Source organism: Microchirus variegatus, assembly GCF_963457635.1.
Source record: "Microchirus variegatus genome assembly, chromosome: 15".
NCBI lineage: Eukaryota > Metazoa > Chordata > Actinopteri > Pleuronectiformes > Soleidae > Microchirus > Microchirus variegatus.
Window position 1 is genome coordinate 16,820,555 of NC_139816.1, and position 27,899 is coordinate 16,848,453.

General features: G+C 42.5%; 1 protein-coding gene across 1 annotated transcript in view; it reads left to right on the forward strand.

Annotated features, from left to right (window-relative positions):
* Positions 1-27,899, forward strand: part of mmp16a (matrix metallopeptidase 16a (membrane-inserted)) — a 70,167-nt gene that overhangs the window by 37,327 nt on the left and 4,941 nt on the right. Inside the window, exons 5-9 of the mRNA XM_083901752.1 lie at positions 10,051-10,212; positions 13,087-13,304; positions 22,395-22,533; positions 25,871-26,021; positions 26,980-27,095. Of these exons, the coding sequence (XP_083757878.1) occupies positions 10,051-10,212; positions 13,087-13,304; positions 22,395-22,533; positions 25,871-26,021; positions 26,980-27,095 (786 nt within the window). The remainder of the gene's footprint in view (positions 1-10,050; positions 10,213-13,086; positions 13,305-22,394; positions 22,534-25,870; positions 26,022-26,979; positions 27,096-27,899) is intronic.

Below are 27,899 nucleotides of genomic sequence, written 5' to 3' on the forward strand. Positions count from 1 at the left end.
TGTAACATAACACAGTATCCAGACCAGACCTACACACAGGAAATGAAAGGTTCCATGGTTTTATTACTTCCCTCACTCTTTCTCCTAGAATGAACCAAATAGATTAGAAAAACACACCATTACTAGGAGGAAAAATACACTATGAATTTGTGTTTTCAGGGATTGGGTTGATAACGGCAGCACACAATGGATGGGGCAGTCAATAACAAAGTGATGATTGGCTGTGGGAGGGGATGTCAGGACGGGCTTTGACGCTGATCAGCTGATTGATGGTTGTTAGACAAGGCTCTGCTCCCTGACGTTGATCAGCAGAGTGATTTATCACTGACATGCAATGCTGTAATTTAACTGTGCATTTAAAGCTGCGGACAATAAACCGAGATCAATCTTCAGCAGTGGACAGTGACTGTGGCGAGGGAGAGTTTGTAACAAAAAGAGAAAACAGAGGAATTGGAGAAAAAGAGAAGATAAATTCTGTGATACAGCTTAGGAGTAGAGCATATGGTGTCCTTGCAGGTTTATTTTTAGGATGTTACTCCTACTGGGTGATGAGGAGGAAACAGTCCCTCTTCCTCCCTCACTCACTCTCCGTTACGTTCATTAGGTTTAGGTGGCAGGAAGCTTTTGTGTGTTACCAAGCACCGTTCAAGATGGGGAAAAAAAAGGAAAAGGACAAAAACAACACCGATTCATTTGAAATGTGGCTGCGTCCATGTTGTGACAGTGACATTATCTGACAACCGGCACCAGCCCAGATTGAAGAGCGATTTTCTCTATGTTGACCTTGTATATAAGTTTTAAAAGTTGAGTTTGTACAGAGAGTTTGGTCCGTCTTGTCAGATGATGGTTGCACATAGTCAGCCAGATCTGCCATCGTATGTTATTCCAGTCATTACAATAATTAAGCGACATATTTTATTTTGGTCATGTCATGGAAAGAATCACAAGTGTGGCCCTAAATCGAAGTTTAAATGTACTCTGGTATAATTTTAAAGACTGGTGTATTCCATGGCATTTCAACAAGAATATTAACGAAAAAGGCTTTTACAATGAGCTCATCCATTTTATTTTTGATCCTCTGTTGTCATGGTGAAGTGTGCCGACCCAATGCTTCCTTTAGAGCATCAAGATTTGGTAGATGCCAAATGTAAATTGTGATATTTGCAAGATTGACGCTAATCTGGACTCTCGTATCCCTGTGTCGTCATGATAAAATAAATAATGGTTACATGGTAAATGGTAAAATAAAAAAAGATACACACACATACACACCTGCGTGTACAGGATTCTTAGAGAGGACAGTTGCAGAAGACAATGCATTCCATAGCTCCTTACCTTAACCTTAAACACCACAAATGAATCCCTAACCCTTTACATAAACCTACTTTTAACCCTAACCCTGAGAGGGTTAACCCCTAAACAGCCCCTAACTGTACTCTCACAAAATGTCCTTATGTTATGTGGTTCATAAGTTTTTTTTGATCCTCACGAAATGTACAGTACACACACATTGTCCCTCAGAGGACATTACATTGACTTACATTAATTTCATCGAGATTTACCTTAACCATAACTACCATTGGCCTAACCATACATTTACTTTATGGGGACTTGCAAGTCCCCACAACACGAGTAATACCTGGAACACAAACACACTCATTCTCCACCTTGTAGGCTGCTTATCTCAGGGATGCAGGATGACAGTTGGCAGCGCTTGATGTAATGCCGTTCAACATAACAGTTCAGAATGAGGTACATGATCCATGTGTAAGCACATTGAGAACATAACTGATGCCATATGTGATGAAATGTATACATGTACAGTATGTAATACTGATACACGTATAGCTCACGGTTGAGGAAACATTCAGTAACATACAGTATATGCTGTCTTCGGCTGTGACGTGGAGATAAACACCATCGTCAATTACCTCTACTTGTGTAAATATAGAATACGGATTTATGGGAAATTTAACATTAAATTTGTGTTGGATGAAGACAAGCACGTTATACACGCATACTCATTTTTTCACGTGGCATCTTTGTTGTTTGTATGTGAAAACGTGACATGCATGTGAGCGCACTTTTCCAAACACGAAGAGCCCCGTGTGCAAAGACGAGGCATCGAAATCACTGCCTCCTCTCTTTCGCAACAGGAACGAAATGAAGAGAATAAGAAAGCAGAGAAATCATAGTGTTTTGCTGCCAAGCAGGCAGACACTAGAAATAGACGGCTGCCTACTGACAGTAGCAACAACCTCCTTGTGGGCGGCAGTGCTCTCTTCCGCCCCCACACTTGAACACACACGCGCACACACAAATCACGCACCTGGGGAGCCTTGCCCTCCCACCGGTCAGTCAGATGCTCTCATAACCCTGTACCCATAATCCTTAGCAAACAAAAAAATACACACTGTAGACTAGAGCATACACCTCACACATTTTAACACCACTCAAGCAATTTTGCTAGTGGCCTTAAAGTGAAGCTGGAGTGAAACATTAGGAAGCAGTTTGTATATTTGCCATTCAGGGGAACCTGTTAGGGATGCACATTTTTGTCTTTATCCAATATGCCGATATAACTGGGCCGATAACTGGTGCAGATATATGCGTCTGCCCAACTGCAGAGGTCATTAGTCAATTTTGTAGGAGGTAGCAGCTACTGTTTTAGTCATTAGCCATATCGGGTGATGGTGTATTTGCTGATCCTATAATACATTTTAGACAGTATTGGTCAATACCAATATTGTGCCGATAATATTGTGCATCCCTTCAAACTTGACCCTTATATGAAATTAGATTTGTGTCAATATTCTCAAACAACACTTTTTCACAAAGCATGCAACAATTTTTCAGAAGCAAAAGACACTTTATGAATTGAGCAAACAAAAAATAAACCACAAACTCATAATACACAGATAGCAAATACAATATCAATTTAATCATTCAAAATTACTGTATTTTATTTGTTTGAAAATACACTAATTGTTAAGTATGATCTGAATTTTGCTTGCTCCGACTCCAGGTTTTGTGCAAGTGGAATTCCGATCATACAATTACAATTTGTGTATTTTGGTTTTGTAGTTCATTTTTGTTTAATCCATTCATAAAGTGTTCTAATCTAATCTTAATTCCATACTTCAACTGTTCAAGTGCAACATATACAGCCTAGAAGCTCATCACACTGTCAGAAGTAATAACACCTTGCGTGACTTATTGTAAGTGCAATAATAGATAACTTTGAATAGCCAAATATATCTGGAAAAAAGTGACATGTGCTACTTGTACTACTCTGCTGTTCCATTGTGGGTTTTTGTTTGTGACTCCTCCAAAACTAGACAATGCTGAATAAACATTGTTTTTAAAACTCACAAAAACACAGTTAAGCAACAGCAAAGACGAGGTACTTTTTTTTTTTCGTGATTTCAGCTTCCTTTGTCCTTCATACAGTATTTCATCAGTTTTCTAGTGAGCATGGACAGGAGAAGTGTCACCATTTGAATGTTTAATTATTCTCCACCAGGTTTGATTTTAAAATCTTTATTATTTGCAGACAAATTAAGAGCTGAGAAATGAACACAGCTGCAGGAGTTTGTGTGTGTGCTTGTATGTGTTACCTGTTGAGGACCTTTTCTGCGTCTGTCGTCCTCCTGGGTGACCAAAACATGGTCATGAGGCAAAACCTAATTTAAATTGTGGTTCGGTTAAAGGTGCCATATGTGAGAATATGGCCAGAAACAGTTACTACATTCAAATTCAAAATACCGAGGTCTTTTAGGTTTTATTTTCTGGCGTAACTGGAAACCCGTGGTTGCACGGCAGCTGAGACTCTACTGACTGCAATGATTGGTAGATGGCGGTAGGTGGCGCCACATGCGAAAACATGATTTCAAAACATAAACATGATTTGCAGTCTGCAAAAGATTTTTTTTAATGCAAACATTTTGGCTGTACTGTTGTTGATGGTGAGTTCAGTTTGTTATATGAACATTATTCCTGAGTCTCTGTGACATATTAGGAAGATTTTATGGCCAGTTGCTTTAGATTTATTACATAATGCACCTTTAAGTTTATAATTAGGTGTTTACTATGTTAGGTAAGGGATAATGATTTGTTCCGGCTGTGTGCTAAGAAGAATAGCTGTGCAAACTTGTATTTGTGTGTGTGTGTTTGTGTGTGAACTGGTGAACGTACACGTGCACATGACACCACTTGTGAATACATTATTAATGATAAATGATCACAGTGAAAATGTACACACAACCCCGTCTCGCTCACAGGTGCTGCAAAGAGATAAGCATGACAAGAATAAAGGATGTCCTCTCTGGATATCTGGAAGCGTGGAAACATCTCTAGCAGTCTCTGTAAATAAACAATCAGCCCGGTGTCCATATGTTGCACCCATCAGCTGTGTGTTTGTAGTCTGACAAGCTGTGAGAGTTAAGTGTAATAGATTCAACGGGACAAGTGTTGCTGAACCAGTGTCAACAGCCTGGAGCGAGGGCAGAGAGGGAAGGCAAAGCAAGGAGAACAACACACTAGACTAGACCATCACAAACCTCGCGGGGTAGTGCATGATGCTGATTCTGCCAATGCTGCGTTTTGGGCTTAGTCAAAGCTCACACCAACGGCTCAGTCTTACATGGTCGCAGTTCTGTTCATAATAAAGGGGGTGGTCTGCTGAAGCTGTCACTTAAAAAAAACGAAGAAGTTTGAATTCATTTATAATGACCACTGCCCAATTAAAGCCATTGGAAACACAATCAATTACCATTTTGTAAAATCTGTCTGCAGACAATTTATCTGTCAGGGAAATGTGCCACAGCATACTTCGGATGGTTATTAAAACTGGAATCTCAGCACATTGGTGTTTGTACTTGTTGCTACTGTAAATTGATTAGCCGAAACGTACCAGCTCCCCCCGTGTTTAGAAGCAGACGGAGTGAAAAGGGACGCGAGCAGAATGCAGCCATTCTACTTTGGCTGCTGTCTCCACAGTGGTGGCTCTGTCCAGCTTGACATGCAGCTCTGGTGTGACAGCCAGCAGAGCACTGTGTGTGTGTGTCTGTGTGTGTGTGTGTGTGTGTGTGTGTGTGTGTGTGTGTGTGTGTGTGTGTGTGTGTGTGTGTGTGTGTGTGTGTGTGTGTGCGTGTGCCTGGGGCCCTCTGAGCCAGGCACTGAAACACTGGGTTGAGATGTCAGTGCGGCACAGCCCTCATTGACTTGCACTGTTTCACTGTGCCTCTCTGGTCTTCACATACCAAATCCTTCAGGGCCTGAGGTTTTTCTGATTCCTGATCATGCACTGGCTCAGAGAAATAACATCCTGTGGCAACAACAACAGCAGAATACCTCACAACAACAGCACTGACCTACCATTTTTATTGTCTTCCTGTACACCTGAACCTCAATTTTGTAGCTCAAAAGATTTAAATAGAATGAAATGTGTAGCAGCTTTAAGTCATAAGTGACCTTGGTAGTAAAATCGTATCATTTAAAATGTAAACGTTTCAGTTCATCTGTGTGAAAACAGCAATATACACTTTTTGTAAAAGTAGCTATATTTAATTTTCTAATGACATAATCATTTCCCCCCCAGTCTTTGTTTGAGTAAAACGTTGATGTAATTCATGTGACTCTATGTCTCTATGGGAACAAGGAACCAACGCATGTTCCCTGTTCTCTATCAAACCATCAGACAAATTCCTGCGATGCCCACAGCTTTTGTGAAAATGCAGTATCATCTACTCGGGTAGACTTCGTGGGAGCATGAACAGTAGGAAAAATTCAAGTTCCACTTAGACAAAGAGAGCGTTTATTCTTTGTCTGCTTACACCTGGACACAGAACAACAGCATTAGAACAGGAACAGTTGGAGCAGTGTTTTCCAAAGAAGTTGTGGGAGTTAGCAGTGGTTTAATTCTGCTGTGCAGTAAACCTTTCAACATTGAAGTAGAAGGTTAATATTCTACTCTACTCTATAGCCAAAAAAAAGAAAAGCCAGGACATGTTATAACCTAATGTGAGGACATTAGTTTTCCAAAAAGCATGTAAGGGTATGATTTAATACTAAGTAGCATAAATTGGCCATGATAATTAAAGGTGCCATATGTAAGAATGTGGCCAAAAACGGTTACTACATTCAAATCCAAAATACCGAGGTCTTTTAGGTTTCGTTTTCTGACGTAACTGGCAACCCGTGGTTGCTCGGCAGCTGAGACTCTACTGACTGCAATGATTGGTAGATGGCGGTAGGTGGCGCCACATGCGAAAACATGATTTCAAAACATAAACGTGATTTGCAGTCTGCAAAATATTTTTTTTAATTCAAATATTTTGGCTGAACTGTTGTTGGTGGTGAGTTCAGTTTGTTATATGAACATTATTCCTGAGTCTCTGACATATTAGGAGGATTTTATGGCCAGTTGCTTTAGATTTATTACAGAATGCACCTTTAAGGTGCGACCTGCACATGATTTGACCTCTTGTCAATGCCCCAGAAAGTGAAAATAATGAACAATGTTATAGATTTATTTGCAGGCTTATAGATGTTAAAGATGTTGATATGGTGTCAGTGTTTTTCAAGTATTGTTCTACTTTTTAAAAACCTCCAGCTGCAGATTAATATTCACTGAAGCAGTAAAGCCATAATAAGAGGAGGAGAAATAGTTTTAGACGCTTTGAAGGACAGCAAAGACAACAGGTGGACAGCCTGCTGGTCACCCAGGCCTGTGTTTGACATTTTGTATTGAGTGAATTGAGTGAAACACGGGTACTTAGTTAAACTTTAAGAAGCAGAGAGGTTTACAGGCCCCTGGAGGCATGTGCTGACAACCCAAGCTATTACTGCAATTGAACAGCCGTGCCTTGGGCCCCGATTCTGATTTGTGGGCCGGCGTGTGTGTGTGTGTGTGTGTGTTTGTGTCTAATATCCAGTACTCCCACGTCACATGCGCCCCTGGCCGGCAGATGGGCTGCAGCAGCAGTGGCATCTGTAGGGAGCTGGTGAATTATGGAGAAAGAGCAAGTAGACTTTACTAGTTTCTAATCACAACCACTGTTTACTTTACTGCAGCCCCCTGTGGGTGAAGACAGACAGAGGTTTGTCTGGTCATAAATCTCCAGAAATTCTCCTCCTCCACTCTGTCTTTTTATTTCTTTTTTTCCTCTCTCTGCTGCTCTGCCGTTTCATTAGCTGCAACCTTGACCTGTCCTGAGGAGAGTGTTGGTGAGACCGCTGCTGCTGCTGCTGCTGCCGTCCGCAGCCGGCTGGCGCTGTGATCGCCGCCCGCCTCACATGGAAAACAGTCTTCAATAATGTAACAGTACCGGACCTGTGAACCCTGTTACTTCAGATGGAGGTTTTGTGCTTTAAATAGATGCTTGAGTTATCTTCACAATGAATTATTGCTGAACTCGGTGGAACAACCACATGGGTTACAAAACCATTCTTCTTTGTTTTTTCTGCTCTACTTTTGTATGTTTGGCCAGAGACGCGGTCTATGACAGGAAGCTGATGTTACAAATGCTGAGGTCAGAGGTTGCGGTTGTATAATTCATCACCTCCATCTTGTGTTTGGAGCATCTTACAAGATAACAAGTAGACCCGAGTCTTATCGTTGTCCTTGCCTCAGTTTTCCTCTTCTATTTATTATCCTGTGCTTTTGCCTGTTCCTCATGCGGCTATCGCTCCAAATGCCCTTCCTCCTCCTTTTGCAGCACCTTTTTTAATCTCTGTTTTCACCCACTCTTGTTGTCCTCCAGCCCATGGCTTTGTGTCCTCTCTCTTCGTCTTCAGCACAATTCCCTCACTTACCTCTTTGTCCCCGTTCACCCTTCGCTGTCTGTCTTGTGCTTTTCCCACTTGTCACCATTTCCTTTGTAGCCTCTGTTTACCTTCCAGCTGATAGCGAGCCAGAGAGTGCACCTCGCTCTCGCTGTGTTTGTGGCCCTGGGCCCGACAGGACACTCCCCGTCTACCACAGCATAACTTACACAAGCAACTGAAGGAAACAAGTGGCAACACTGACCTCAAATGTCCCCAGGAGGCTAACTCTGAAATGAGAAGGACAGAGATAGACCTTCTTGTTTACTCATGCAGCTGTTGTGAATGCAGCATCTGAAACATTCAGGACCATGACTGGTTCATCTCTGCTGGGCTTGTGCTGTGTTTTACTGGGAATGAATACATTTGAGGTTATTAGAGTGAATTCATAAATACATCTCATGCCAGTGCTCGTCAATGTTTGTTTGAGTGAAGTAACATCAGGTGACGCTTGTTTGATCACAACGTCATATATGATACATAAGTTCTGTCTGTGTCTTGTCTTCACTGACAGTCAGCTGATTGGGTGACAGAAAAGCGTTACTCCTTGCAACTGGTGTTTCTTCAATGCCCGCAGTCTAAAACTTGACATCTTGTTGAGACTGTTTTTCTCTGCTGCTGGTGAAGAATGAAATAGAAAACTTCTGCCGGCCGAGCGAGGAAAAGGTCAATCTTCACAGGAGTGATCCTAACTGGAGAAAGACCCAGAGCATGAAGGGCTCTCCACATTTATACCTGAGCAACTCCCCTTTTGCATTCCTCCAATAGACAAGGAGTCTACCTTTCCAGGCGGTGTTTTCACACCTCTTTGTCTACTGTAGGTATCGGGGAGCCGACTCCCTGCGTATGTTGTAGGAAGGTGCCAGTTCAGTCTAGACATCATGATTACAACAATGTACAATACAAAATACACAAAAGGACCTGGTGTCTTGTGTAAGCAAAGGCTCTAGCTTCTGAGACAAAAATAAATGAATTTGCCATTACAAGACAAACGGACAAAAACAAGCTGCTGGATGTCCTCCATTGTTGTCTGTTGTGTTGTATTCCATCTTGTTGTACGCACCTGTACCGCATCACGCTACGAATCACGCTGACACAAGCACCTGGCACAGCACATACCCCACCTACCAAGCCAAGGTACTGTTCTCAGTTTAAACGCAAGCCTGACTGAGGGCTTTACCGTTCCAAACCGCACGGCACTGTACCAAACCGAACTGTACCATGATGGAAACACCTTCGAAAGACCCATTGACATTATGCTTTTTCTTAAATTCTTAAAATTCTTAAGCCTTGTACTGTAGCAGGTGCTGATGTGTTATTCATGTAACAGATTTGCAGCAGATAAGTGTGCCCCTTTAGTAGGAATCACAATGAATAAGTCATGCACTTTTCATTCCTGGTGTGCCTTTCACTGTGGTGAGAACAGCAGGGAAAAGTAAAATTGAAGACAGTGGGGATGGAATCACAGGGACAATCTCCAATTACAAAGTTTTTCTAGCCTTTGACCAGCACATTTCAAAAACTCCTGTTGAAAAAGCCCAATTTTTTTTACCAGTGTTTAGTGTCTTTATAATGTGTATGTCCAAAAACACAGAGAGCAGAGTTTGTCATAGGTTTATATTCATGATATTCATGACAGAGTGGAAAAGTTCTCTGCGACGAAGTGCAGCAGTGGCATTTTTCACATCTCACTAAAATCAAGTTCACAGCTCCTTCCCACAGACACTGAGCCATTATAAATAACACGAGACAGCAGTCTAACCCTAATTATACAGTCATGGGTTTTTGTACAGTGATGATTTTTTCCGTTTTTCGTTAGTTGGAGGCGACACGTCGGCAAAACATGAGAGAGGAGTGATTTCCTTTGTTTCCTGAAATTTTAGCCTAGTACAACTGGGGTTGGGTCAAAAGGTGAACGTTGAATTCAAGATTAGTCATAGAGACCAGGTTTTGTATGTATCTGTACTGTATACTATATACCACTGCATAAGTGGTGGATAATGTGAATTTGTACCCCTACAAAAAAACACCCCTGTTAATTCCAACCATCCAGAAAACCACTGCGGCACTGCCAACGTGAACAGGTTCAATCTGAGTAGCTGCACGGTGACGGAAAATAACCGGAGGCCACTCAAGACTTTTACTCATCTTTGCAAACACATTTTGCTGTTGAGCACTCCGCTGACAGGCCTGCTCTCTCCTCTCGTTTCTGTGTCTTGTTCCTAGGTAACGACTTGTTTCTGGTAGCGGTCCACGAGCTTGGTCACGCTCTTGGCCTGGAGCACTCCAACGATCCCACAGCCATCATGGCTCCTTTCTACCAGTACATGGACACCGACAACTTTAAACTGCCCATGGACGACCTGTTGGGCATCCAGAAGATTTATGGTAAGTCCTCCGGGGTTTCGTTCAGATGCACAGAGGAGCTGTCACGACAAAGCCCATATGAGCAAAGGGAAGCAACATTAAAGCACATGTTTTTTAGGAGTTTGGCAACAATTTTTAGGAGTTTGGCAAATTTGTGCAGTGCATGATAGTCAAAAATTAGATGACCAGCCTTTCAGTAATCGGTTTGGTTAGTAGTATGAGTAATCTGTATTTCAATCACAGTGCTGCTGCTGGTGGAAGTGACTAATTTTCACAGATTAATCAGTTAATTATTTAGTTAGATGATAAGTCATAAATACAGTTTTTATAGACAGGCTGTCAGTTATTATGAGGACAGTGTCCGGTCTGGCTTGCTTTTGTGAGTTGATCATTGTTTGTTATTGATTGCCCTGTGATCAAGCATGTAGTACACTCACGTGCACCAGAGTGATAAGAGAGGCTGTTGCGCCAAAGTTTGTCCGCTGAACTTTACCGATGTGTATTTTGTCGGTTCACTGGGCCAGTGACACGGATGGATTTGTCCTGGTGCTGCACATCATCATTCTTACCGTGTCAGACAGGTCAATGTGTTTGAGGGACATTGAGAGAGAGTGAGAGACCACAGCTCTGCAGCCGTGTGAATCTATGTAACATAAGCAAATCCACTTGAAAAACAGGGAATTGATTTTGTCATCTTAAAGGCTGGAGGGGCCTTCATCTGAAGTCAGTCACCATCAGGCGTCATTCCGTGACTTTTTCCCTAATGGGATTACTTTTTCTGATCCACTTGCTGCACCACATCCCTTTAGTAAAAACAGAGAGCATCCATGTATTAATAAGACCCGTAAGATGTACTGTATCTGTACTGAACTTTATCTTCACCTTCATTCCATTGTTTTCATCCTTATCATTTTATCATTTAGGTTGATATGTTGTGAAGGGACCCATCATCTTTATAGTTATTATTCACATTTCCATGATAGGAAGCAGTGTTGTCCCTCACATCTGCCCGACTGTAAACAAGTCAAAGATGACTCTGGTCAACACTAGCCAACTCCTGCCATCTGCTTACATTGTCTCTCTGGGAGTGATGGAGATGGGCAAATGATCAAGTCTCTCCTCACTCATTATCCTCCCTCCTTCCTCCCCTGTGTTGTACCCAGAGTTGAAGGACAGGTCCTTGGTTTAGTTTAGTTTAGTTCAGTTACCTCCGCCAAGGAGGTTACTATATGTTTTCGCCAGAGTTTGTTTGTCTGTCTGTCTGTTAGTTAGCAACATAACTTGAAAAGTCAGGGACGGATTTGGATGACATTTTCAGGAAATGTCCGCAATTGGACCAGGAACAAGCGATTAAACTTTGGGTGTGATCCGTAGACACTATCACTGGTTACGACACTCGCTGTCTGGGCGAGACCCAGGCACACCGGCAAGATGTATTCTGTAGGCACTGCGCTTCCATGGCGGAGGTCTGTGCTCACCTAGTGTTTTCCACTTTAGTTTATTTTTGTTTAGCTTAAAATGCTGTACCGACATTTCTTAATTTTACTATTTATTTATTTATTTATTTATTTATTGGTCAAATTCATAATGGCCCAGAATTCCCAGGGTTCGCAACATAACATTCACCTGTTCTCACGAGAGTCTAGTGTTTGTTTCTTCGTCAAGTTTTTATTTTTATATTATCTGTCAGTCAGATGATCCACTGTGGCGACGCCTAAACAGAGAAGCCAAAAAAAAGAAGAAAAACAATATTGCATATGTTTAGTTATACTCACTGTGCACTTGAAGTTTGGAAATTTGAAGGATAAGTTAGGCAAATGTGTTACACAGTTATTTTAAAATAGACTAAATATTTAAATACATAGATGTGAATGTCATCTGGTATCTTTTACTTACTGAAGATTCTTAAAATTCCATTTTTAATGATTCAGTAATGCGACAAACACACACGCCTCGTACGGTTCATTCCTTTAAACCACTGACTTGTTTCACATCTGTTCACAGCAGGTTCCTGTACTCTATGTACGCAACTGTTATTCCAGACTTGGGAACGTGGAAGTAAAGTTTGTGGGCGATTGGGGGCGAGATGTGGGAATTGTTTGTTACATTTGCTCGTTTCATTCCGCAGTCGTGTATCCCTGCATCAGCAGGCCCATCAAACACATCCTCACAGCGCTCATCCACATGATCACTCTCTCTGTCATACTCATGCGTTGACATGTGCTCACTTATTCACACACACTCACTCACCACACCTCTCACTAAACAACATGGATGTTAAATTGCACAGAATACAACCTCTTTTTCCAGTAGTTTATACATATTTATAGGTATTTTATTCATCGTATTATTTCATCTTCTGCAAAGTTGCAGTCTCTTTTGCCTCTGGCCTTGCGCTCCTTTTTATCTGTCATGTCTTTTTCTACTACTCTTTGTTTCCTTTCCACTACCTAATCTCTTATTTCACCATTTAACACCAGGTACAGATAAAGCAATTACTCTTGAGCATTTTACCCTTGGCTCACACAGCTGGAGCTTATTTACAGTTCTGTTTTTACTCCTATTTGCACAATGTCATATTTTCATTTCAGTAAATACATTAATTCCCTTTGATCAGATTCACAGATGAGAACTTTACAGGGAGGAGGATTTTGTCACTGTTGCCGTCACTGATTTCATTTATGTTCATGATATTTATCCTTTGTTTGGGAATCCTATGCACAAAACAACAACAGAACTTTTTACATTGTGTTCTTATCCAAACAACAAGCATGAACAGTGGAATTTATAAGGAGTCTGGTTTGTTCTGAAAATAAGACACTGAAGCAGAAACTGGCTGCAGATACAGAGACATGAATATCAACGACTGAGGTCTTTTTCTCTTGCTTTCTGCAGGGCCTCCTGATAAGCTTCCCCAGCCCACCAAACCTTTGCCCACGGCGCCCCCTCCTCGCTCCCATCTTCCCTCAGACCCACGAAAGCCAGACAGACAGACTCGACCTCCGAGGCTGCCCCCGGGAGACAGGCCGTCTCACCCCAACGCTAAGCCCAACATCTGTGATGGAAGCTTCAACACTCTGGCCATCCTGAGGAGAGAGATGTTTGTCTTCAAGGTGAGAGTCTGTGATTTAAAAACGAGCACAGAATATGTTTTATTTTTTACTTTTACCATTTTTATTTTGTTTGCTAGAGTTGTTTTATTCCCAGGAGCTGTTTAAACAGTTTCTAAGCAGTTTGAAACTGCGGGCCAGAAAAACTCCAGGCTCTTGAATATAAGTAACCAGCCCTTAAAAAAATATAACCCCTTGATTCAGAGCCATGCAATTGGTCTGTAGGACTGAAAACACCCTGTGCGGGGAGAGTGATGCAGCTGACAGCAGTTGTTTGGGGTATAACTTTCTTCAGAGCTTGAAGGATTACCTAAATATACAGAGGGTAAGAGCTTTTCTGCTAATCTGCTTCATGATTATTATAGTGTGGGCAGAGTGTGCAAAAAGCTCTCCTGGAAGTTATGTAAGTTATTATGCCTTAGTCCACGAATTGGCTGGACTTTTAAGAAGTGGAAACTGACACTGTGGTTATAGATATAGCTATAGAAATATTATCTTTAATATTGGTTGTCCCAAAACTTGTTGCTGCATATTTAATTGTATAATTGTCGAAGCTATTATGTCTAAAATGAGGTTTTTCCAGGTAACGCGAGGCCAATTTAGAAAGAATTTGAACAAAGTGGATATTTTACATGGGGAGGAGCACAGTTGCCCTTTCTCTCAGAACACTCAGCCCTGTTTCTTATTCCAGTACAAGAGAAAACACACACATGTCCCTTAATGCATCTTTATCCTTGGTCGAAGCTTGCGAGCACAAGACCTTGGCAACATGCAGAAAGGAACAGAGAAAAACCTGCAGGCAATACAAAGCGCTCCTATGTTCTCCGCACAGAGAAGAAAAAGAGCAGCTCTGATGCCTCATGTGAGTGCTGCTGTATTTTCTCTGGGTATAAATAGATCGTTTTTATTGGTTAAATAAGAGTCCTGTGGAACAGCAGGGGAAAACCCTTCTTGTTCTCTGTGACCCTGCGCCTTCCTCCTCCACCACCACTGCAACCGTCAGTGGCAGTGCTCGGATTTGGCGCTGCTTACCTGCGGAAGTATCTAACTAAATGTTTGCACTATGTTGGTTTTGTGGTGAAAATAATATCTGCTTTCTCCAGTGGTCTATATAAATGGAGCTGCAGTGTCACTCCTGATAAATTGACGAGGATCATGAGGTTTATGCAGAGCTCAGTGGTAGTGATGGGACAAAAAGGACATTCAGCAACCAGGCGATGTTTTCTTAGGAAGTGAAGGAGCCAAGTAACGAGCTATTCCTATAGAGAATATCTGATTTGCACGTGTCAGTGCAGTATCAAACTTGACTGAGCCAGTCCCTCTATTTTAATGCTACAGAACTGACAGAGCATAACTTTAATGTACTTAGATACTGAAACTTATTAAGAAAAAAATGAATGAAATCATCTGTGCAGCGGCTAAAGCACAGATAGCAGCTCATTTTGAAGAAACTTTGCAGTGTTGCTGATCTTTCGCTGATATACGGAGCGATGAGAAACATCTTTTTTTTGGTTTTGCACCAAACCGCAGCAGGAAAATGTGATTTTCTGCTGACGTTCCTCATATAATGTGACAGATGCTCACAGAGAAAGCTACTGAGCGATGCTACTGTCAAAATTGTTACCTGATGTAAGATTTTAAACCAAGAAATTATAAAATAATAACAGCAGCATTTGTTTAAGTTTAAGGTGTAGGTGGTTGTAGGAGAGGGAACACGTCTAAGTGCAGTTGTAAATCCACATAATTAGAATCACCAGTAACATTAGGACTCACCGTTTAGCATAGTCCACATGTCAGCAGTAGATCTAGTGTGGTTGAGCAAGTTAAATCAGTGGGAGGTCACAGGTTTGACTTGGATTTCACCCAGTAAGTGTGTTTCACATTCCTTATATTTCTGGAAGTGTGAGCCAGTTTTCTCCGACTTCATTGAGGTTTCATGTCTCTGGCGTTGGGTGTAAGCTGGCCAACTGTAGAGCAGCTGATCTGGAATCATAATTAGCAATGCAGAGCATAATTTATTCTCTCTGGAGCATGCCAAGGTCAACAAATTATTGGGAAGTCTGGTTAAGTGATGGCTGACAGCAGGATTTACTGCAGCTTTTTGCTTCGTTTTTTTTATTAACTCTTTATCTACTGATGCTGTCTTTCATGAGGTCGATCTCTTCTTCGCTTGATTGTTGGATTGACCGTCTGCACGGTTACTTTTGCTGCAGGTCCATTAATCCTGTGCGACTTGGCTATACTCATCATCCCTACTTGATTGTTTTGGAGGAATCAAGTCTAGTCATTGCCAAGTGATTATTGCAGACATCTTGGCGGTCTGAGAGCCCCTGAGGTTCACAGGTGGTCTGACAAAAGTACCACAGAATAATGCTAGGGTTTAAGGAGGGGTTTATCTGACGCCCAGTCTGTTGGACAGGTTTGTTTGGCTTGGGGAAAAAACTGAGATTTCCATCTCATATTAATAATGGGACCTGTTGAGAGAAGAGAAGAGTCGTGTGATACCTCAAAAACATTTCTGAATATGTTTTCTACCTTAAAAAGTAGTAGGTGTAGGTGTATGTCTCCAATACTATTTACAGTTAGATAAATCTCAGTCTACTGGGAACATCCAGGATGCCAGTGAGAGATTTTTTTGTTTCCATTGCCAGACTTTCCGAGCCTTTTCTTTGGCTGAAGTTAGGAGCATTAATAATGTGCACAGCCCCTGCATCTCCATGCAGAGACAGGTTTTTTTTTCGAAATGTTCCACATCAGAAATCAGTCATAAAGATGAATTCTAATACATATAACAGCAGGACGTAAAAAAAGGTTTTCAGTCATCACATCCATGAAAAGTCAAGCTACATGAGACTGTACAGCTGCTGTGGTAAATCAGTCCTGTGCCCCTTTGGCTTCAGTGATGAGCCCTTGTAAAGGAGGTGAAAGGTTAATGCTTTTCTTTTTACCACAGTGGATTAAAGCAGTGAATGAATAATTTGCATGCGTTCCTCTCTGGGTCGAATTGTTCTGGCTACTTAAACTGTATCAAGTCAAAGAAAAGGTGTCCGATTCGAAGTGTGCCAAGAGAGCTACCGCAGATGTTGGCGTAACGAGGTTAACGCCGCGAAGTGGCTGATTTATACGAGGCAGTTCGTGTACAAAGCTCTGAGTCGCGATTATTAAGGTGGTTGTTTTTACAGCAGCTCGTTTTTTTTCTCTGCTCTGAGGTGACGCGGGGGTCAGTGACGGGTCGTAGACGACCGCGCGCAGCCATGTGGATCCGGTGTCACCAGTAAACGTGCCACTAAAGCTACACAGCTACCACTTTTTATGATTGTGGTCACCACAGGTTCAACCTTCTGTGGAGCCACAAACCACATGTTTTCCCACTGGAGTTGGAGAATCCACAGCCTTATTGAATATGCATGTGGAAATAGCCAGGTTTCTCCTGCTGACAGACAATAGCCAGACAGTCGGTTACCACGAATCCACTCATTTTCCCATCAGGCTATGGGTGCAGTACAATGAAGACATGGAATGTGTGTCTCTCTGCATTTGGCAGTTAGTAGAGCTGGAAAAATCCAATTTTTGTAATTAAGAAAATAGTTTTGAAACTTGCGTACGGAGACAGTCAAGAAGAAAAATTAGGATTAAACTTTCTGTGTTTCCTTTTATCTCCAGGAAAAAAGAGGGATTCTTCCACTGACTTAGACAATACACATTCTGCATAACCTCAGTCGGGAGAATTAAAAGACAACATTTAGGAATTGTCCTGTCCATTGTCAGGATAAATTGGGGAAAGACGAGAGTTCACCGCAGCTTTCATGTAACGGTACTTAATTATGATGCATGGCTCTCCTGCTCTGCGCTACAGTCAGGTGTAATGGAGACAAAACCTTCTTCTCTCATCAGTCTACTGACCGCCTCTCATCCTGAGACAGCCTAAGATAAAGTGCCGCCATCCTTCCTCCTCCTCCTCCTCTCAAACAGCCCCACGTTCTTTCGCTGAGAGACACATCCTTCCTCGATGTGGACAGATTTAGAGCAGGGGACGCTGGGACGCCTCAGGATTGACTTTTTGGTCACGGATGTTGGTGACACGCTTTAATTTGGACAACCATTAATTAGGACACAGTGGTCAAGGGAGCAGCAAACCATCCAGTCATCCAAGTGTCTCCGTTGGGAGGAAGAGACAGACATGATTAGATTTGACAAAAGTTACATTAATCATTTAAAAAATTTGAATTGAAAAGATTGAAAGAAAAGAGATTGTCCACCAGCATCTCTAAATCTTACTATCCAGGTTTAGGTGTAAATTCAATTCGCCTCAATATTTACTCCGGTATCGATCTTCTCCAGCTCTCAGAAACAGTTTCTTCGCAGGCCGTGAAGTAAAGGAGGCCTTGAGAATACTGCATTTCATCCTCTCTGTGATGGACACAGCTTTCATCTCCACTCTGCTGTTATCACTGCCCAGGGTTATGTGACAGATAATCAATCACAAAGCAATGTGCAGTTTTTAGTTGTCTTCTTCAATTGTAACGTGATCGCCGTTCGTGACGTTTGGCATTTTATTGTACATTTTTGGCGAGTTGATGCACAGGAGCGTTGTTATCAATTTCTAGCACATCACAATGCTTAAATGTCAACCAGTTTTTTTTCTTTCTCGAGGTAGTGTATGTTGTTTGCGGTCTTATAACAGCGGCTATAATGATAATAAAACAGCAGTGTCCATATCTTCTGAGGATTCAAAGATGGAAGCAGCAGGCGATGCATGAAGCTGTTCCAGTATTTTATCTTATTTTGTTCAGTTTCTCTGTTGACACTGCACTCAGTTGTTTTGCAAAACAAGTGCAGTTTAATGCGGTCTTAAGCAATAATGGGTTATGTCTCAAAATGATTTCACAGTGTAATTGTCCAACCTAGGAAAGTCTCTAATTAAACTCTTTGAAATTATGTCTTCATGAGAAACAAGTACAGGTGGAGAAGCTGCATCACTGTTCATCACTGTGCTGCACACGCTTCAGAAAGTCTTGGGCAGTTTTTGTGCCCCTCTGTGTAAAGGCGACTTTTTCGGGTGAGAAATCCAGGTAACACTGATCTCAGGCTACTGGCTTTGAATTATTTACACCTGCCTTCTGCTCTCAGTTCAGCCAAGTGTGTCTGCCACATTAACCCAGGGAGAGTTCAGCAGAGTGGTTATCCTAGCACCACTGTCTGTCATATTCACAGCACCAGATGCTCACTAACCCTGACCTGGATGCTGTCGATGACCACATTTAAAGTCTTACCTCAGAGTTACAGCTGTGTCTGACCCTTAACAAAATGTTTTTTTGTTTTGTTTTTTATCCACAGTTTGTTCTGTTTATTTGTTGTTGTTTTTTTTTCTACTGGCAAATGATGAAAGAACTTTGACTACATTTCTCATTCTGTCTGTTTTTGTATGTTTTAATATCATAAATTATTGAAGAGATTTTGAATGATAAAGGATCATTTCAGAGCCGCTCTTCTCCTCTTTCATCCTCGGTTGCGCCTCCTGTTTGTATTATGAAGTGGAAGTTAATTAATGTGCTTCCCAGCCTTGTAAAGCTTTATATTTTACTTAGATCAAACACCGCATCATTCAACTCTTATTAGGCTGCACACTGTGAAGGACACATAAAACGCGAGTGTGCAGAGTGTGAAGATGTTTGAGCTGAACCTGAAGTTCTTATCATAATGATCAGTCAGTGACGTTTTAATCTTGTTCAGTTCAAAAGGCCACAGTTCGCGCTGGATTTAAAAAGTGCATGAGCAGTGAAGTATCATGGCTTGAGTGGGAAAGTGCTTGTTCTAAAACCGGCAGCGTTTCTCCCAGAGATCTGTTCTAATAGACACAAAATCATCCGGGCTTACAGATCGGTTCATTTGCAGTATGTACACAAAAAGTCGTTTCTACCTACATTTACCCACAGTGCTGTTACAACAGTGGTAAACTAAGTTCTAGCTACAAAAAGCTTGAACATAGACTAGGCTTATAAATGGGCTATCAAGCAGCCTACCTGATGAGTCTTTGGAATACAAACTGTCTGATGAATAGTTCATATGATTCCTAAATACATCATGTCCTTCAGTGTCTGGATACAGCAACAGTGCGTCTTCTTATCGTCATCAGATAAATGGTATTGTTTTCTCGACGTAGCCTTGTTGCTTGCTCAAATTGGTGAAGTTCGTTTGCTGAACACTGATATATCACCATCCAGAGAACGGCCCAAAATGTATAATATTTATAAGCACGTCGGATTGAGGGCATGTTGAGTCTAGACTGCACTGTCATAACGAATTGAACTCAGGTTAAGTGCAGGTAAACAACCCTCTTATCCCTCCTTCATCGAAACCAAACCTCTAAACTGAAAGAGAAACTGATTGTTCTGTCTCCCTTCGTGGTCTGTTTTTATCTCTCTCAGCTGTTTCATCTTTTGTTAAATGTGGAGGAAACCTCAACCAATTAATCTATAGTCGTGGGGTCTATCGAGTAGAACTTTTGGTTTGGTTCTGTTAGGGGGCCAGAGTAAAATGGTACGGTACAGTTGAGTGCGTTTTCACACCTATTGTTCGATTGCTTTGGTCCGCACCAGTCAAAAAATGTTACAATGCAGCAAACAGACGCGGGACGCCTATGGTTTGCTTTCACATATGCATATTTCTAAACGAACCAAAATAGACCATGATGATTAACCCTGGAAATCGGGAAATCGTCAGCGTCAGCGCCACGGTCACAGGAGCTGATCGCTGCCACTCTAATCAATGTGAGCATTTCCATCAGGCACGCCGCGGCTTCTTGTGTGAATACGGCTGGCTCGCAAGGCAGCGCTCATGGCAGCGCAGCGCTGCCATAACGCACCTGGTGGGGATTGAAGCTGGGCAGAGGTCGGCGCAAAACCGCGGTGCTGAGGTTCTGCACCCAGTGGAAATCTGGGGTGGAAATCCCATACCTCATCTGATACCCATAATGTATTAAACTAGACCGTTTCGTCTCATTTGGTTTGGTGGCTTTCACACCAGAGGAACCGTACCAAAGTGGGGCAGACAAAACAGTCCGAGACCACCCCTTCCAGCAGGTCTCGGACCGGTAGATTTGGTGCGCACCAAAGTACCGAGATTACATTCACACCTACGCAAACAAATCGAAACCAAGGGACCAAACACGTTTGGTGTGCACCAAATGATGTAGGTGTGAAAGCACCCAGAGTGGAGCTAGACCCCATTGTTGTCTGCTGTGCTGTTGTCTGTTGTGTCACGTCCAATGTTGTTGTTTGTTGTCGTAGCACCAGTACAACGTCACACTACGTATCTCGCTGACTTAGCCATTGGGCAAAGCCCACACCCGGCCTACCAGGTAAATGTATTGTTGAACCATGCCATGATGGAAACACAGCATAAGCTATTATTATTGTTCAACTATCTGTGGCCTTTGTATTGAAATGGCTAGTTTTTGTCAGTTATCTTTCGAGTGACCTGTTTATTTAAATATCACTGAAATGGTCCTATACCACAATATGCCTGATGTGATGCGCTGGCCTTTTCTTCATGAACCTGAACAAGCCGAGTATAATATTTCTAACTTCAGCTGAAACCAAACCTGTTGTGATTATTCCAGACGCTCCTGCATTCCCAAAAGTGGAGGCTGAAATGTTCTTCAAGTGAAACCTGCTCGCCCGCGCTTTATTTTCAGAGTGGGAGTAGTACTTTGGGGTGGTAGGAAAGAACATTCTCTCTTATGTAAAGTCACAATTATTCAAATGGCATGGATTTCACAGGTTGGTCTGGTTTCAATTACTGGGCTGGGTTGTATATAGGAGAAAATGCTGAACAATTGAAACCAATGTCGGCTGTATGTACAGAATGAGGGAGAGAGAAAAAGAGATGAGGAATGGAAATGAGAGACATTGGGGAAATGAAAAGAAAGAGGAGGAAATGTCCAGGGAGTAGGAAGAGTTCTACGGAAACAAGTGGATTAGAGAGCGAAAAGAAAGATTGTAGTTTGATAAATGAGCTGTTTATTTAGCTTTCACTGTGAATGAGGCAGCCTGGGATGATGTGTTGTCTTCTCACTCTCTGTCTCTCTGTCTCTCTGTCCCTGAGTCCTGGCCTTATGGCCCCAATGCTCGGTTGGTTCAATTGGCTGTCTATTGCCAAAGGTTTGGACATCTCTCAGAGTCCTAATGGCTTTCACAGCTGGGACTCCCCCTCCGGCTCCCCCTGTCATCAAGTTTCATCCAACATCAAAAAGACACACCTTCCACTTGGCTGCGCTCATGCTTCCACCCTGAAGGAAATCTGAGACTGTTGGCTTCTCATAAACCCTCTGGCTATCACTTTGCCCCCGTCACTTGATGGTTTTCCCAGCTTATACATTATTCTCGATCTGTCTGTGCAGTGACGGTTGCCCGGGTTTTCCGGGGAACTGGAAAAAATACATACGGATCTTTAAGGCAACGCGGCTGTCAAAGCAGCAGCCGGTGTTGATCATAGTCTGCAGGTCAAGTTGAAAGAGCTGCAAAACAAGACATTGGCCTGAGTTCACCCGTATCAGATGTTGCTGCTGCCAACTGTGCAGAGTTCATTATATGGGGATTTTCTACTTAGGGACAGTACTGTATCTGTTCAGGAAACTTTTAACTAATTTAGACTCTTAACACGGGGAACAAACTAATGTCTGTCAACCTTCACCGATCACGTTACAGTATGAACACACACCATGAGTTTGGGCGCAGTGACTCATTTTCTTCGGGACAGAACCTATAAAGCTCTGTTCTACTGCTAAGATGAGATAAGATAAGATGAATTTACAGCAAAGTGCATCGGTATAAACAACGTTTTTAGTGATCATGTAGTTAGAACAAATGTATACTAAATTAGCGCTGTGTATTTGCAAGAAGACTTTAATATTGAAGTACTTTGTTTTACCTTGTACTTTTAATCTACTACATTTCAGAAAATAGTGGAGTAAAAGTAAAATGTTATACCTATTACAGTACATGTATTTGCTACCTTAAGTACTTTGTCCCACACATATAAAACAAACCAGATTTAAGTTTAAACTGCATGTCTGCCTCTGTTCTTTTTCAGGACCACTGGTTTTGGCGGGTAAGAGATAACGCCGTCATGCCAGGATACCCGATGCTCATCAATGTTTTCTGGAGGGGCCTGCCGCCCAAAATAGACGCCGTCTACGAGAACAGCGAGGGGAAGTTCGTCTTCTTCAAAGGTAACATCGCAATGTTCAACTTCTCCTATCTCGAAGCTTCATGTAGTCGTCATGCTGCAGATTTCAAACTCCAAACTGAACCGAACGTGTGCCTGCGCCGCCATGCTTTCCATTAGCTTCTGAGCTCATTTAGGTTGTATATTATTCATCCACAGGAATTCCTCGATGTATTCCTGTCTCCACATGGCTGTGGTGTTGCCTGGTGGGGCACGTGCCTTTTTTACTATTCTGCGCACATTTTTCATAAGTGTCTTTTCTGACCTCAGAAACAAAGAATGGGTTTTAACATCTGGAATCTATGGAATCATGTGCACTCACAAAACAACCCCAAGTCCATCTGTGTGAGATCTTTGGAAGATTATTTTCATAATCGATAAATCGACTTGTTTGGTCGACAAAATGTCAGAAAATGTTGAAAAAGTGTTTCTCAAACCTGGAAATGATGACATTCTCCAATGTCTTGTTTGGTCCACAAACCAAAATACTTCAGTTTTAATGATTTCTTTGTTAAATGGAGCAAATAAACCAGAAAATATTCACATTTAACAAGCTGAAAAAACAGAAAACTACTTGTCAAGCCGATTAATTGACTATCAAAAGTATCAACATTAATCATTGAATAATGTTTACAGCCGTAGATGAAAGCTTTTTACTCAGTTGACCAAAAAATTAACTAAATTAGTTGCAGATGAATTTAATTGTTGACAGTTGTCAGCTATGCAGCCACCGTAGGTCCTATCAATGCCACCGTTCAGTATAGTCATGTATGTGTTGGGGAGGGAGTTCCAAAGGGTAGTGGGAGTCATGTTCCATGTCTATGCTATGTATAGAAAAAATGTTGTTTTCTCAATTACTCGTTCAGTAGTCAATGACTAGCCCACTATCAAATTGTCCTTAGTTGTAGCACAATGACCACTCACTCTATGCATTTGATAAACTCCGATTCTGGTTGCTCTATTTAAAGGTGCTTATGTCGAAGGCTACTTGACAGAAGAAGCACAAACACCGCAGTCCTGTAAACTGCTATTTGCATACACTCTACAGAAAGTGACAGAGAGAAAGTGAGAGGCTGCTGGGGAAAGGACATGCAGATAAGAATAATGAAAGTCTCCCGGGATTAAAGAACTACAAATCTTCCCTCAAAACACATTCCTATTTTCAACTCCACACACGATTCTTGGAAATGCAGACTATCGGTCCGGTGTGTGCCACAAGCTCGCATTTCCCCGCCCCTGCTCACTTCCCAGACTGGGTTGGTACAGATATAGAAAACTCCTACCAACATAATGTCATTCTTCATTGCACTGCAGATTTCCCACAAGGCCTTACTCTGCCTGTCCCGGTTTGAAATAATAATAATAATAATAATAATAATAGAAAAATAGGAACAAAGTCAGCCATAAAACAAAATGCAGCAGCAATTAAGGTGCTTGTTTTAGCAGGTGTTTGGAAGTGAGGACTCCTGCATGGAGGCTGCAGAGTCTCGTTTGCACCGTGGATACGTAACTAAATGCTATTTCAGGTCAGTGACTAGTTTCAGAATTAGATTCAGCCTGTGCTGTTCGCCCCTGCAGTGCAGACTGTACACTATACATCAGTAATGGTGTGTGTAGCAGTATCGGTTCAGAAAAGCGTAGAAACTGAGGAGAGTATCAGATCTGAGTGAGACGACTGTTAGAAATGTCTGAGCTCCCTCGGGATGTGTTTGTGCATCAGTCAAACAAAGTTCACAGTGATGACTGCAGCAGATTTTACGCCTCGGAAATATCGCACAGTGATGCAGAGACGCAAAACAAAACAAACACCTGACATAAAGTCGGCTGAAGTCTTCGAAGATCTTTTTATCCACTGAAACAAAGATAAAGTTATTACACTGCAACACACTACAATGCGAGTTAAATCACTGATCTTGGATCTGCGTGAGCAGCATCAGTGATGAAAATCATATTTTATCCCAGAATGACAGGATTATTGCATATTACTTTTGTGATGCTTTTGTGTGTCTAAAGACGTGGGGGTCTCACGTTTCAGAATAAATAGTAATCCCGTACAACAGCCTTTATGCACTCCTCGCGGATTAGTGGATGCACCGCAGCAGATGCTGGAGCCACAGCCACATCAAAGCTGCTTTAGCAGGTCAGAGGATAAAACCAGACTTTTATTAGAGAGGGAGGTTCTGTGAGTCAACTTCCACCTAATAAAAAAGGGAGAATCCCATTTAATGTTCAGGGAAGGAGGAAGGAGCGATGCCTTCTCTGATCTCCACCGAGGTTCTTTTTTTCTCCCTTTTTTTTTTTGTGGGAGTCAAGTGAAACTGCTGTTTCGTGGGAGTGGGACATGCTTCAAATCTCAAGGTGTGGTGTGTTTGAGTGTGTGTGCGTATGTATGTGTGTCAGGGGTAGAGGAAGTTTGACCCAGAATGAGTGCAGCATTGTAAGAGAGAGAGAGAGAGAGAGAGGTGAAATGACAGGTATTTCCTTACCAGAAAGAGGCCACGATAGGTCTGCCCCACCACCCCCTCACCCGCCGTTCTATCCCACTGTTCTTCCATCCTTCTCTCCACTGGAAAGGCTTCTCGACTGTGGAAAAGTGCCTCTACCTTTCGCATATGATCATGTTCATATAGATATGCACAGGTCTCACTCTTACAATAAATATATTGTGTGACATGGGTCGGAAAAGGAAATGTGACATCCTACGTATCCTTTATTCCATCTTCGTCATGCCACCTCACTTTCTCCATTGTAACTCGCACCTCCCCCACTTCCTCCCAGTCACTAGTGACGGAGACTAGCTTTTTTCCTGGGGTCATGCCGTGTCAGAAACGTGCCGTGTAATCACAAAAGGACAGTTCATGGAGGAAAAGGCAGAGAGAGAGGAAATGCAAAGGAAAAGTCACAAAATCTATAAAGTATTCTCACAGTTTCTGACATTTCAGCAACATTCTCCTCAAGTTGCTGGGAATAATGCCAGTGTTCAGGTATGTGCTTGGCTTCCTGCAGCACGTAAAACAAAACAAAAAAGTGAGTCTTTGGTCTCAAAAGGTTCCTTTTGTATTGTTTTGTTTTATCTGAGCTGAGCCGTTTCAAACTCCGAGACGTTCCCAAAGCCTCAAAGCAAGGACGAGGTGAACTCATCACCGTGTCCGTATCCTATTTTAAAACGAAGCAAACGTCAGCATCAAATAGTGTAATACAAGGCAACAGGTTATTCCCTGCTGTTTGTGCAAATCTGCCCTTGTCATGTGTTTTGCTCCTGGAGGATAATCCCTGCTGTAGCCTCTCCTCTTCCTCCCTCCCTAATTAATGTCCTTCTCTTTGTGTGTGTGTGTGTGCAGGAAAGCAGTTCTGGGTGTTTAAAGACACCGTGTTGCAGACTGGATACCCCAAGGACATCGCCCAGTTTGGCCACGGCATGCCAGCCCAGAGCATTGAGACTGCAGTGTGGTGGGAGGACGTGGCCAAGACCTACTTCTTTAAAGGGGACAGGTGGGTGCAAATGGAAATGTCTTCAAGAATTTTAAAATAAAACACCATCAAGAGCTTTAGAACTTCACCTGTTTCTATGGGGACCCACTTTTAAAGATGACAAACCATAATTGGGCTTTGTGCAAATTACAACATTTCTGAAAAGGTGAACCAGCCATTTTGCAAGAGATCTATGTTTGATAAATGATATATTTAAAACATAATTCCAGTAAAAGGCTGGGGAAAAATTCTGTTAGTTTGTTTTTCAACCATGAAGAAAAAAAAATCTTCCGTGACCCACCTGTGGGTTTCTGGGAATGACTAGTTTAAACAATCGTTGGCCAGATTCATTACGTTGACTTCACATAGCTCAATGAATCAATTTTGCTTCGTTTTAAACTGTAGTTCCAATGTTTCTGTTGAACGATGACGCTGAACACCACTTTGTTCTTATAGCTAACAAATGAAAACCACCAGTGAGTGCAGTCGTGTGTCTTGTACATTACGACAAATTAAAATGTAAACACTCTTCACACACATAGGTGTTCCTTCATCACCAGTAAATGCAGACCAACACCAGCTCTGTCATATATATACACAGATACATTCCCAAAGCAGTAGCGTAGGCTAGACAGTGAACAGTGCTGCAGTCAGACCTGATTTCAGTTGGCACTAGAGGCCACAGAACCCACTTCAGTGACCCCCTCCTCTCTGTGGGTGTGGGCAGAATCCTCCAGGAAAATTACAGTTTATGTCACTCATCTGTTTTTCTCGGCTCGCTGACGTGAAAAAGGCATTCCTGTGATGGATGGCTACATCCCACTCTTCCTTTTAAGAGGTGTCACTCAGTCAGATTCAGATCCACTCATTGTGGTATTGAGGAACATAAACAACATGTGCTGTCAGATTTCCAAACTATTCACTGAAGCCTTCACATTCAGCCCCTGCTTTGTCTTCCTCGTCATTTGTTCTGATTTAGGTACTGGCGCTACAACGAGGAAATGAGAACCATGGACCCTGGCTACCCTAAACCCATCACAGTGTGGAGAGGTGTGCCTGACTCACCACAGGGGGCCTTCGTCGACAAAGCAAACGGTACGGTTTGTCCTGACTGATTCTCTGATCTGGCAATAGCAGCACGCTTCACGTGCCAGCTCACATTGATTCCAACCGGTCACTGGCGTACACGCTGTGCAGGGAGTAAACCGTGGTGACATTGATTGAAATTTGCCCCAGTTACAACACTAAATGTTAATCCGTCCATACATGCAGTAACAAGGGAAACAGGCGAATGATGAATGTTTTATTGAAAAGAGGTCAGTTTTTGAGATTTGAGACCACTGGTACAGTAGGTGCTCATTCCGGTGAGAAGCAGTTGGGATGGTCAGGTAAGACCCACTTATTGGACACTCAGATCGTGTGAGGAGGGAAAAAAGCTCTTCCCATTGGATGTGTTATGTCTGGTGGGTTTTGACCCAGTGTTGGCGGCTCCCAGGTTGGAAAAAGCAGGACAGGTGGTGCTCAGCACTCAGGCCATCTGTTTAGAGGATCTGCCACCAGAGCCATAGCCAGGGTGTGTCTGCATGCGACGCCAGGTGGAGCGGGCATCACTCAGAGTATGAAGGGTGGATTGATGTCCAAGGAGGTGATTGATGTTTGAGTGCGTCACATGTTTTCCTCCCACATGTGTCAGCCTGTGTTTGCACAGACAGAGCGTCAAGTGGCGACGCTCATAACACTGACCCAGATCTGCAGATGTAACTGGTTACGATAGCACAGTGTGAAGCGAGACGTGTTTCAGTGGGAGTGGGAGGGCCTCAGCGTGATGATAACCTAACGGTGACCCCCCACCCCCCCAACATCCTGGGCCTGTCTCACCCCGACACCTGCTTGCGCTGC